At 37.6% G+C, this 13,386-nt stretch overlaps 1 protein-coding gene across 4 annotated transcripts in view; it reads left to right on the top strand.

Annotated features, from left to right (window-relative positions):
* The window catches only part of CCSER2 (coiled-coil serine rich protein 2), a 121,661-nt gene that overhangs the window by 58,309 nt on the left and 49,966 nt on the right, over positions 1-13,386 (top strand). For all 4 annotated transcript variants that reach the window (XM_065894344.1, XM_065894347.1, XM_065894346.1 and 1 more), the window contains exon 5: positions 4,920-5,115. In XM_065894344.1, the coding sequence (XP_065750416.1) occupies positions 4,920-5,115 (196 nt within the window). The remainder of the gene's footprint in view (positions 1-4,919; positions 5,116-13,386) is intronic.

Genomic DNA, 13,386 nt, shown 5'->3' with positions numbered 1-13,386 from the left:
AATAAGTGATTATGTAGCAATGTGATTATTAGGTGTGTGGGTTGAATCTCAGGTGCTGCTACTGTATATGGATTAAGTTTGAATTGGTTTTAAAAAAGCTTATTTCTTAAAAATTCCTTTTTGTAGTTATTCTGATCATGTTGTTTTTCTTGTTGATTTTATTGGCTGTACTTAATAGAACAATGTTAAATAATGTTAATGATAGTGGGCATTTCATTCTTATGCTTCTGTAACCACTGAAATAATTTTTGCCTTCATCCATACCTGTATTGGTTCAATTCTTCGTATCCACTAGCCGTCTTGGCCTATGATTGGCCACATAGGTTCTGCCTTTGCACACACACTGCCAACCTTCCAGTGTTTTGCCCAAAGCAGCTTGGAGTCTTTTGTTGCTTTCATGATCTAATATCCCTACTAGAAGTCCATGATTGTTAAAATTTGTACAAAAGTACAAATTTATGTCTGTTAACCTAACACGAGGTATTTTTCCAGTAATTCCTTTTTTTTAACATCTTTATTGGAGTATAATTGCTTTACAGTGGTGTGTTTGTTTCTGCTTTATAACAGAGTGAATCAGCTATACATATACATATATCCCCATATCCCCTCCCTCTTGTGTCTCCCTCCCACCCTCCCTATCCCACCCCTCTAGGGGGTCACAAAGCACTGAGCTGATCTCCCTGTGCTATGCGGCTGCTTCCCACTAGCTATCTGTTTTATATTTGGTAGAATATGTAAGTCCATGCCACTCTCTCACTTTGTCCCAGCTTACCCTTCCCCCTCCCCGTGTCCTCAAGTCCATTCTCTATGGCTGCATCTTTATTCCTGTCCTGGCCCCAGGTTCTTCAGAACCTTTTTTTTTAAGATTCCATATATATGTGTTAGCATACGCTATTTGTTTTTCTCTTTCTGACTTACTTCACTCTGTATGACAGAATCTAGGCCCATCCACCTCACTACAAATAATTCAAATTTAATTTCTTTTTATGGCTGAGTAATATTCCATTGTATATATGTGCTACATCTTCTTTATCCATTCATCTGTCGATGGACACTTAGGTTGCTTCCCTGTCCTGGCTATTGTAAATAGTGCTGCAGTGAACATTGTGGTACATGACTCTTTTTGAATTATGGTTTTCTCAGGGTATATGCCCAGTAGTGGGATTGCTGGGTCATATGGTAGTTCTACTTTTAGTTTTTTAAGGAACCTCCATCTAGTAATTCCTCTTTTGTCTCATGTTTTTACCTCTCATTCTGTTTCACAGGTTCAGGTTTTCCTATGTGAACTGCATCATCTCAGAATGTGAAATTTCAAAATCTTCATTATCTTTCATTATCTTATTTTGTTTCTTCTCCTGTTTTAACAGTGTCCTTTTATTTTCTGAAAATAACTTCTGTTATGTATTTGCTTTCTGTTTCATTTTTGTCTTCTTCTGCCTCTGAGCCTTCTCAATTATATTCATTTTTTCCAGCAACCTTAAAATGGCCCTCATTGAGATATTATATTATTCCAGCTTATTGTCATATGGTTTAGCAACAAATATACACATAGATATAAAGCATTGTGTCAATATTTATCAATTGTCGAATCTAGGCGAGGGGTATATGGCATTATAGTATTCTTTTGACATTTATGTTAGAAAAAAATTTCAATATAGAGAAGTTAGAAATTATTGATAATAATAATACATAGTAATTGGTTTTTATTTAACAATTATTGTAAGTCAAGCACCATTCCAAGCATTCTAACATATATTATTACCTCATTTAATCCTTATACCAACCTAATGAGATAAATACTGTTATCCCCATTTTACAGCTCAGGAAAATGAAGCATAGATAAAGTGACTTGCCCTGTGTGTTATATAGCTAGTGAGTGACAGAGCTGAGATTTGAGCTCAGATAATCTGTGCATTAATTGAATAATATAAAAATGAATAAGTCCCTGTTTTCAAGTTATCATCAAGTGAGAGGTGATATTTATGCAGATTTCTTTCACTTATGCTGTGAAAGAAGTTAAGCGTCATAAAACAGTTTTATCTAGTTAAGAGGCATCAGGACTAGGAGAAGATGTAAGTTTAGTTTTGGGTCTCATGGTGGAGGTATTTGAAATGCAGCCTAAGGCATATGAACTTTATTTGGTAGGCACTGGACAACACTGAGAACTAAAGAAACTATGGCCCGAAGATATTAAGTTTTTTTTGTTGTTGTTGTTTTTGTTTTTGTGGTACGCGGGCCTCTCACCGCTGCGGCCTCTCCCGTTGCGGAGCACAGGCTCCAGATGCGCAGGCTCAGTGGCCATGTCTCACGGGCCCAGCCTCTCCACTGCATGTGGGATCCTCCCGGACCAGGGCACGAACCTGCGTCCCCTGCATCGGCAGGCAGACTCTCAACCACTGCGCCACCAGGGAAGCCCGATATTAAGTATTTTTAATAGCTAGTTACTGTCAGCCAAGATATAAACTTCAATCCTAGGCCAGAGCTGTCTCTTTTATATACTATTGTGGCTTTTCTAGATGCCAGTTCTTTGTCCCCATATTCAGTTAGTGATCAAGGCCTGTTGACACTTCCTTTGAAATGTTTTTAATTCGTTAGTCCCTTGTATGTGGTTCATATTTATGCCTAAACCTAATATAAGCCATTATTGTATTCCTGATTCTCATGCTGTAGACTACAGACCAGTTTTCTTCAGTCTCTTCCCTCTCTGCTTTTTCTCTTACTTACCTGGTAAAATAAAAAGTAATTTTAATTTGATTATTATCAGGAACTTTTTTAACATGACTGCTTACAGATTATAATTTTAAAGTAGTGCTTTTTCATGTCACAGCTAAAGAATTTTAGAATCTCAGAGATGGAAGCTTAAAAAGAAAAACCAACCTAGTGGTTAAAATTCATACTTGTTACTCATTCAATAAAAACAACAACAAAAATAAACAAACAAAAAGTCGTTTCTGACAGAAAAAAGAAGACACAGTCTGTGTCTTCATGGAGTTTGTCATTCGGCATGGATTGGAAATGAATGCAATGTATTGTGGCAAGTACTGTGATGGAGTCCAGCAGAAGGCTCTATGAGGACACCTATGGAAGTACCAAGTGCTGTTTTAGGGGATTAAGGAAGCTTTCCCTGAGGAAGAGCTAACTAATTTAAATTGAAGAGGAGTTTTCATTCTCCAGATCAAGTGTGCAGTGGAGGGCAGAATGGGTAGATTGGCCAAGAGTACAGAGAGGTTGAGGACATGGGTTTGGAGATGAGGGTGATTGTCATGTGCTTTGGCTGTCTCAGGAAATTGGCTATGAATTAAGAAGTCAGTCTGAGGGAGGCAGGTATATTGAGGGATGAAGTTGAAGAATAAATTGTATTCAGGCTGTCTGTAGTCTCATAAGCCATGTATAAGAGTCTCCTTGTCCCTGAAAAACATGCACTTTTGTGCCATTTATTTTCATTTTCTTTTTCTAGAAAACTTTACCTTTCATTTCAGTCCAACTCAAACCTCACACTTTATAGTTCATCCCAGCTTCTTTCCTACCCAAGAAAATTTCCCAAAGTATGTCAGCTTTTTCTCCAAAGCCATAACTCTTGTCTCTACTATTCATTTGCCAGGTGGTTCTATCTTTTTGTCTTACTATTAAAAAATTTTTTCATCACTTTGTGTATAACTTCTCTATTCAGTTATGGATGATAAATTCTTACTAATAATTGATCAGTACTTGAAATTCAGTAATTCAACTATATTTTGAATCTGTAAAAATAAAACAATTAAAGTAAAGAAATTCTTATCTATGGATCAGCAATTTAAAGGTTCTTAAAAATCTCTTCTTTGGTTAAAAGAAAAATCAGGCCTGAAATCAAGTATGAGAAGTAGCTTCAGAGAAAAATAATCTTATGAAAACCAAGCTCATATTGAATATTTGAGAATTTAGAGATTTGGGAATATTTGTTAAAAGCTAGAAAATTTAATAGAAACTGTATTTCTACTTTTGAAATTTAATGCATCCATGAATTTAACTTTAATCCTAATATGTTAATGTAGCCGTTATATTGGAGAGAATACTTTTTCAATGTATTACTTTAAATGTTGAGATTTCACACATATAACAAGTTATTGTCTTAAAAACCACCTGGAATTATGTGTAATGTGAACGCAGTAATTTTTAAATTGCTATAGCTATGACTTCCGGTTAAAACATTGTGTTTTTCATGTCCGTGAAACACATTATTCCTAGTTGTGTTGGTTTTTTTCCCCTCTTATTCAGCATGTATGTTATTGCATGAAACTAAAGGGAAGCTTAAATTTTTTTAGAGTAGAATTTTTTTAAGGCAGTTTAAGATTAGGAAATATGTGGTATGTATAAGACTTTTGTGAAACCTTGTTTAATCTTTATTGGAAAAGATGGTTTATCAACAATTTAAAAACAAAAGGATAACAGTGTATCTGTCTTAACTGTCTGCTGGCACTTTGAGGACATAGGAGTCCAGGGGTGTGTCCAAACTGGGAATTAATGAGGGTAGAATAGTGATGCAGCTAAAAAAGATGTGAAGTTTAAGAGGGTAATTAAAATTAGAAGCTAAAGATCAGACTATCAGTGCAGAAAAGTAAAATAAGTATAATTGTTTCCAGGAAAGGCCTTTCCTCAAAGGTTTTTGTTTCTACTCTAGTTCCTAAGGAATAAGATTTACTTAACCAATGTGTAAAATACACAAGAGGAGGGAGTGCAGATGATAATTGTGTTAATGACAACTAGGACTGATTGAACTTTTCAGTGGAAACAAATTCAGTATCTGAAGTGAGTAAAAGTCAAAGGTTTTGTGATAATGATAAATGATTTATAATAATCACTGTAATAATTTTATAACCTTTATTTCTTTCTGAAATTATATTGTATATCTTTTCCCTCCAACTCTTCCCCTGCCCTTCCAGAGGCTCTCCCTATAGAGAATCTCCTTTGGGCCATTTTGAAAGCTATGGAGGGACCCCCTTTTTCCAGGCTCAGAAGATGTTTGTAGATGTACCAGAAAATACAGTGATACTGGATGAGATGACCCTCCGGCACATGGTTCAGGATTGCACCGCTGTAAAAACTCAGTTACTCAAACTGAAACGGCTGCTGCATCAGGTTAGTATGTAGTGAACATTTTCAGCTCTGATATTTTGAATTGCAAAATGGATTGACTTTACTTTTTTTTTAAAGTATAGGTGAATTTCTAATGTCTACTTAGATTTGTAGAGAAATAATGGTTTAAATAGTACATAATAGGAACTTCTCTGAGAGGAAAAAAATGTGTGATTTTGCATGGTGGTCTCAATACAGTCCCCAGCATTTATGAGCTATGTAATATTTGGTAAACTCTCTGCTTGTTTCCTCGTTTTTATAGTACCTACATTGTAAGTATGTTGAGAGAGTTAGAGTTAGTAGTTGTAAATTGAGTGATTTAATACCTGAAACATAGTAGGTGTTCAGTCCTCAGTGGCTGCTACTATAATTTCAGCTAAGTGAGAAATAAGGAATAGCAATTTACATAATCATATAATTTCACTTTTATTTGAAACCTTCATGTTTAATCATCCCCAGTCTTTTCATTTTTTTGGAGAAAAGCTAGATGATATGGTTGTCCAAAGACACATGGTGAGCTGATGGTAGAACCTGGCTTCTGATTCAATAGCACTTTCTTTGTTTGAACAGAGCACATACAGACAAAGTCCAATGCAAAGCAGAAAGCTAAGGAATAAAATACTAATTTTAAATTGGGAATATATTTTGTTTAGTTTTAAATCTATATTTGTATTTTGTAGACTGGGCAAGTTTAACTTAAAATTATCGTTGAGAAAGAACAGTCTGGATTTTCTTCTCAGTTTACATTCTGAGTTACCTTCCTCAGGATTGTATATTCTAACTTCTTATGATCAGGGACCAAGTCTTAGAATTTCCGGTGGCCATCAAAACCATCTAGCAGCCATCAAGATAGATACTCAGTAAAGGCTATTTGAAGTGAACTGTGGCTCCTCTGTTAGTAACTACAATTAGTGTGAATATCCTGTTAGTCATGTAAATTGTTTTATATTACTCGATTGTGGATTCTCTGGACTATTCTCCATTCTTTCTTTCTTTCTTTCTTTCTTTATTTTTTGCTCGATTCTTTTTTTTTAAAAAAAGTTATTTATTTATATTTTTGGCTGTGTTGGGTCTTTGTTGCTGCGTGCAGGCTTTCTTTAGTTGCAGTGAGAGGGGGTTATTCTTTGTTGCGGTGTGCGGGCCTCATTGCGGTGGCTTCTCTTGTTGCGCAGCATGGACTCTAGGCGTGCGGGCTTCAGCAGTTGTGGCTTACAGGCTCTAGAGTGCAGGCTCAGTAGTTGTGGTGCATGGGCTTACTTGCTCCACAGTATGTGGGATCCTCCTGGATCAGGGATCAAACCGTGTCCCCTGCGCCAACAGGCGGATTTTTAACCACTGTGCCACCAGGGAAGTCCCTATTCTTCTCCATTCAAAAAGGTAGATATTTAACTACCTTTTGAAAAGACACTTTTCTGTGCTAAGGCCGGGAGCAAGAAAGTGGAGGATCCTTTTCGGATCTGAGGTTCTTGTACTCCTCTCGAGGCAGAAAGAGATTCAGTGATTGAAACACCCAGACATAAAGCTTACAACTTAGTTTAACTGTAACTAGGATATAGATTCTCTTCGTAGTATTTCTCTTCTTGCTGGTTCTGGGAGAAGATTTTCTGTCAGGAGCTTCAGAGACAAAGGAAAGAGAAGGTAGAAAAGGTGGTAAATAGCTAAAATATGTTAAATATCTACTTGGAGTTAGTCATTTTACTAGCTTTACCACATAGCCTCTTTTGTGTCTGGGTTTATTGCCCTGAAACATGAAGCATGATTGAATATCATCTAATTAAGACCAGGCCACCTCTAATAATGAGTAAAGTAGCATAATTCAGGAAAGAATAGGTGAATTGGTAACCAACCATAGATACCATAAAAATAGAAGACTGTTCTTTGAGACACTTTATGAAAAACTGAATATCTTAATGGCTCTTTTCTGTCATTATGGCCTCTGAAATTTTAGATAGTACACATTGATCAGATTGACTTTATCCTTTGTTCATGTAGTGAAAACAAATTATGAGAAGAAAATTGTCTTTTTAAGACATCTTTAAAGTTTCCCAAAATGCTAATAGAAGATAAAAGCTGAATTAGTCCAATATTTTGTATAATTGCCTCTTTTATTTTTTGGCTGCATTGGGTCTTTGTTGCTGTGCACGGGCTTCCTCTAGTTGCGGCGAGCGGGGGCTACTCCTCATGGCGGTGTGTGGGCTTCTTGTTGCGGTGGCTTCTCTTTGGTGTGGGGCACAGGCTCTAGGCACATGGGCTTCAGCAGTTGTGGCTCGCGGGCTCCATAGCGCAGGCTCAGCAGCTGTGGCACATGGGCTTAGTTGCTCCGCGGCATCTTCCTGGGCCAGGACTTGAACCCGTGTCCCCTGCATTGGCAGGCAGATTCTCAACCACTGCGCCACCAGGAAAGTCCAATTGCCTCTTAATGTTACTAAATTTTAATTTAGTAACATTAAAATTTAATGTTACTAAATTTTAAAAACTTCAGTGTAATACATATACATGGCTTAAAAAAATCACATAGTATAGAGAGGCTTAATGAAAAAACAGTATTTCTGTCCCTCTCCCCACTTCAGTCAGCCTTTTCTAATCTGAACAGGTTACTATCTGAAGCTTCTTTAGAACTATCATACAGGGACTTCTTTTGTCATATTCTGGGATTTCAGCCGTTATTTCCTGGATAACATATCTTCTTTTTTCTTAGCTTACTTCCTTATTTAGCTGGAGTATATCCTTAATTTACTTCCTAAGAGAGGGCAAATGGGTGGGAAATTTTTTAAAATTAATGTGTCACTGAAAATCTCTTTTTATCTACTCTCACATTTAATTGATACTAATAGTTTGGCAGGGATGGAGTAGTTTGGCTGGGATAGAAGTGAGTTTTTCCTTAGAAATTTGAAGGCATTGCTTTTCTAAGATCCAGTTTAGCCACTGAGAAAAGTCTACTACATTCTAATCCATTTTACATTTTGTTTTGTCTGTTTTTAATCTCTCTGGGAGATTTTTAGTCTTTTATTTATGGCATTCTGCAGTTTCACAGTGATATCCTGGGATTTTTTTGTTTGTTTGTTTTCCACTTAATGTATGGGTAATTAGTGAGCTTTTGAAGATTCATGTAGTGTGAAATTTTCTTAAGTCATTTCTATGATTATTTTCTTTACCCTGTTTTCTGTTTCTTTCTGGAATTCTTGGTAGTCAAAACTAGAACTTACGAATTTTCAGTCTTTTTTCTTGCATATTTTCCTTTTCTTTGAGTTTGATTATGTTTCTGGTATATTTCCTCAACTTCATATTCCAGCTCCCTGTTTCTGTTGAATTATCTTGGCAATTGTATTTCCAGTTTCCAAGAACTCTTTATTGTATACCTTTCCTTATTCATATCTCAGTTCTTATTTTGTCAGTAAACTATATTAAGTAGCTTGTTTCTGTTCTTTTTTGTTAAGATTTCTCAGGTTCCCTACATTATTATCTCTTTCTAAATGGTCATTTTGTTCTTTGTGTTTATTTTAGTTTCTCTTTTGGAATATTTCTTTAGATGTCTAATGATTCTTTGTTGTTTATTAATATTTAAGAGTGAGGGAGGAAAAAGTTGGTTCAGGACTCTTTATACATGGGCTGGGCTTGTCAACTGGCTGGCTTCATTACAGTGATGGATGGATGTCAGTGGACCCTCAGTACTTCCTAAGTGGAGGATTTTTCCTTCTGAGGTTTTGCTACAGTTTCCACAGAGAAGAAACCTCTGATTTTTTTATTTTGCTTGGAGTAGAGTTAGAAGTCACCTTTGCATTTTGTAGACTTCCCTTTAGTATCTATTACCAGTCTGAAGGAATTGCTTTTGTGTTAGTCTGGGTTCTCCAGAGAAAAAAGAAGCAATAGTGTGTGTGTGTGTGTGTGTGTGTGTGTGTGTATTTATCTATCTACATGCACATACACATGTAATATATGAAGAGGTTTATTATAAGGATTTGGCCCACATAATTATAGAGGCTGAGAAATCCCAAGATCTGTAGTTGTTAGGCTGGAAACTCAGGAGACGGATGATAAAGTTCTAGACTGATTCTGAAGACCTAAGAACCAGGAGAGTCAATGGTGTAAGTTCAGAATCCAAAAGCCTGTGTCCCAGCTCAAAGACAGTCAGATGGAGAGAATGTGAATTCTCCCTCACTCCACCTTTTCTTCTACTCAGTCCCTCAGCAGATTGGATAAGGCCCACCCACATTCGGGAGGCATTCTTTAAGTCCACATTGATGGTAGTTTTGGCAGAAGCATTGCAAGTGTGGGAAATGAATCATATCCAGAGTAAGGACAATAAGGACAAAACACTGCTTCCGTAATGGAAGTGGTCCAGTGTAATCAACGTGCTACCAGATAGCTGGCCGATCATCCAGGGGATGGTGCCATATCAGGCTCAGTGTTGATCTCTGCTGCTGGCAGGTAAGGCACTAAGCAGTGACTGTAGCCAGGTGGGCCATGTTGCTGAGTCCATGCATAATCTCCATCCCTGCCACTGTGGCTGTTTTGTTCATGAGCCTATTGGATGATAATAGGGGTGGCTGGGAAAGAGGCTGACTGGTATCCACAGAATGGGTCATCCTATCCACTTGATTATTAAAATCCTCCTCTACTGAGGTCACCCTTTGGTGAGCATTTACATGAGACACAAATACCTTCGTATTTTTTGCCTATTCAGAGATATCTATCCACATATATATCTTCCCCAGATTCCCTTGTCACCAATTTTTCACTCATATTCCTTCCAACTCCTGACCTGTCAAACCATTGGTCGCAGCCCATGAATTGGTATATAACTGTACCATTTTTCCTTCTAAGCAAAGTGAACAACTAGATTTACTGCTTGAAGTTGCCCACTGGGAGGATTTTCCTTTACCACTGTCTTTCTGGGGTGTCCCAGAAAGGGACTGTAGTGTTGTAGCTGTCCACTTTCAGCTGTTGTCTGCATGCTGTACAGAACTGTCTGTAGACCAGACCTGAGTCTTCTCTTCCTCTATCAGCTGGTTATAGGGAATTCCCTGTGAGGCCATAGTACAGGCTGAGAGAGAAAGGCTGTAGCAGGAGTAGGGATCATGGGCGTTTGGGCCACTTTTTCATGTAACTTACTTGTATCATCCGGGTCTGCTTGGGACTGATCACATATATACCACTTCCATTTGATGATGGAATATTGCTGTACACACGCAACTTCATGGCTTTGTGTGTCAGATGATACTAGTTCATGATGGGCAGCTCAGGTTAAACATTTAGTCACTGTTGAGATCCAGTAGCAGAACAAGAGCTGTTTCTCAAAAGGAGAGTCGTTATTTGCAGAGGATGGATGGATTTTGCTCCACAATCCTAAGGGCCTACAGTGAGAGTCACCAGTGGAGGCCTGCTAAAGTCTCCAAACAGCATCCATATCTGCCACTGTCACTTCAATACCAGGGGATCAGCTGGATCATGTGACCCAAGTGACAGAGCAGCTTGCACAGCAGCCTGGACCTGTTGCAGAGTCTTCTGGGCCCTACTCAAAACTAGCAGCTATTCCAGTCACTTGGTAAATGAGCTGAAATAACACATCCAAATGAAGAATATATTGTATTCAAAAGCCAAAGAGGTCCACTAGACATTGTACATCTTTTTTTTGGTTGTAAGAAGATCCAGATTCAACAGCTTATACTTTATACCTTAGAAGGGATATCTTGACATGCCCATGGTCCCCACTCCTGCTACACTGCCTTCTTTCTCTACCAGCAGTTGTTTATATTCCTTTTGTGTTTCTGGTAGTAACGGTAAATTGATGATTAGCAGTGCTATTCAAAGTAACTTGTACATGAAGTTTCTGTTCCTGGTCCACTAGAGTTAAAGTAGCTCTTGCCAGAATAGACATCAACACATTTCATCCTTCTTCCACAAATTCTTGCTACCAGGGAAAAAAATTGAGCCAAATTAAACAGTATGTTTACTGACTACTTGATTTATATTCTGGTCCAAGCTTTTTACTGTGTCATAGACAGGAAACAGTTTGTGGACCAGAACTGTTCTGCAAATCAAACTGTGAATAACACTGGTGTAAGATACTGTCCTTACCTGTAAAAGAGACATGAAGGGAATGAAAAAGATGTGCAACCAAATGTTACATCAGAGGTATATTTATGTAGTATGCAATAGAGAAAATGCCCTGGGAATGGAGATGAAGAGATTCACCATATGCCATTTTAGAGACATTGATATTTTGCTTCCTGAAAATTGAGTGTATCAGGTGAAGAATTCTGGGGAGATCAGTGGAGTTGGCACGTGCAAAGGCATAAGTTCTTAGGAGCTGCATTGACTGAGGGAAAACCCACAAGTACTAAGATACTCAACAAGGAGAAAACCAGAAAAATCAGGGCTCACTTGGTACACTTTGAGGTGACTATTAATACAACTTCTTACTCTAAAAAAGTTTATTAATGGGAAATCATTAAGCACTTACGCTGCATTTATAGTAGGATATATATTTCAGTAACTAAAGAGATCCTTCATGAAAGATAATTCATCTCTGCTAAAGAGTGCCAGCAAATGAATGTAGAACGTGTGATACAATTAGAGAAACATCATTTTACAAACCCTAATGAAATTCCGTAAATGAAATTTATGCCGAGATTATTATTGTTACAACCATTAGGTGAAAGAGTGATGCTTTCCCAGACAATTCATATAGTGCCAAAGTAACATTGTATAACTTACTTTATGGTTGCAAGAGAAAAACACATAAGTGTTCATTGGAGAGATCAAATTGCCATCACCCTAATCCAGTGATTAGTTTTCCCATCACTACTGAGTTGCGTTAACCAGATAGTGTGTATCTTCTCATGTGATACACAGAATTATGTTTAATATATTCTAGGCAAAAATATTTAATTTTAATTCCTCAAGTCATTATTTACAGCTTCCTTTTTATAGGGGAAACAAATGATAGAAGATTAAGAAAGGAAGGAACCAAAGAAATTCAAATGGTTGAAAATTCTGTAGGAGAGATAGTGATGTCACTTCAGCTAATTAGTGTCCTAAAAATTTAGTACAGGGAGGTGACAGTGCTACCTTAAAAGGAATTTAAGAGACAGCTAGATGCAATGTGAAATTATGAATTGGATACTGGTTGGACAGATAACTATAGAGGACATTTTGGGTCAGTTGGAGAAATTTGACTATGGCCTATGTATTAGATGAGGTGGAATTTTACTGAAATGGAAAGATTGTTGACTGAAGAAAAGCAGGTTATAAAACAGTATGTGCATTATGATCATATATCTTTATCTCTATATATCTGTATACCTATATCTCCAGAAGAGTATGCACTAAGGCGGTAAGTGATAATACCTGGGTGGTGAGAATGTGATCTTTTTTTTTTAATTTACATTTTCTAATTCCTGATTTTCTACAACATATATTTACTGTTTTGGAAAAAATAAAAGGCTATTGAAAAAGTATGTGTCCTACTTAAAGATTAGTTATAAATTGGATATGGTTAAAATGTAGAGTATTAGGGAAGAGGCAGGAATGATAAATAGGCTTAGGGCAGATTGTAAAGGGTCTGTGTACCACAGAAGGAGCTTGGGCATTATTCTGTAGGCAGTAATAAGCTTGGATTAGTGACATGGCCAAATTGGTCTTTTAAAAATATTACTTGGGGGCTTCCCTGGTGGCGCAGTGGTTGAGAGTCAGCCTGCCGATGCAGGGGACGCGGGTTCGTGCCCCGGTCCGGGAAGTTCCCACATGCCGCGGAGCGGCTGGGCCTGTGAGCCATGGCCGCTGAGCCTGCGCGTCCGGAGCCTGTGCTCCGCAACGGGAGAGGCCACAGCAGTCAGAGGCCCGCGTACCACCAAAAAAAAAAAAAAAAAAAAATTGGTTAAAAAAAAAAAAATATTACTTGAAGGGATCTGTGGAAAATGAATAGCAGAGAGAGTGACTTAACTCATAATATTTAGGCGGCTGTTGAGGACATCCAGGTTTTAGCTTAAAGTTTTTAAAAAGTCTTCTCTTTCCTGTATGTCTTACAGAGTTGTATGTAAAAATTTTATATAGTGGTCATACATTTCATACTGGGCATTCTTCTAGGTTCTGTAATGTATATTATCTCTAGTTCTTGAAAAGTGGGTGATACTGGTTTCATCTCACAGTTGAAGAAGTTGAGACTCAGAGAGCTAATTATTGATAAAACCGGAGTTTTTACCCCAGTCTATATGGACTCCAAGGCCTGCTGCACACAGTGGCATTCTAGGAGATACCCTGGGGTACAACAGG

Source organism: Phocoena phocoena, chromosome 16 (genome assembly GCF_963924675.1).
Source record: "Phocoena phocoena chromosome 16, mPhoPho1.1, whole genome shotgun sequence".
Classification (NCBI taxonomy): domain Eukaryota; kingdom Metazoa; phylum Chordata; class Mammalia; order Artiodactyla; family Phocoenidae; genus Phocoena; species Phocoena phocoena.
The sequence above is the reverse complement of the archived record's forward strand: the minus strand, read 5'-3'. Positions and strand labels throughout refer to the sequence as shown.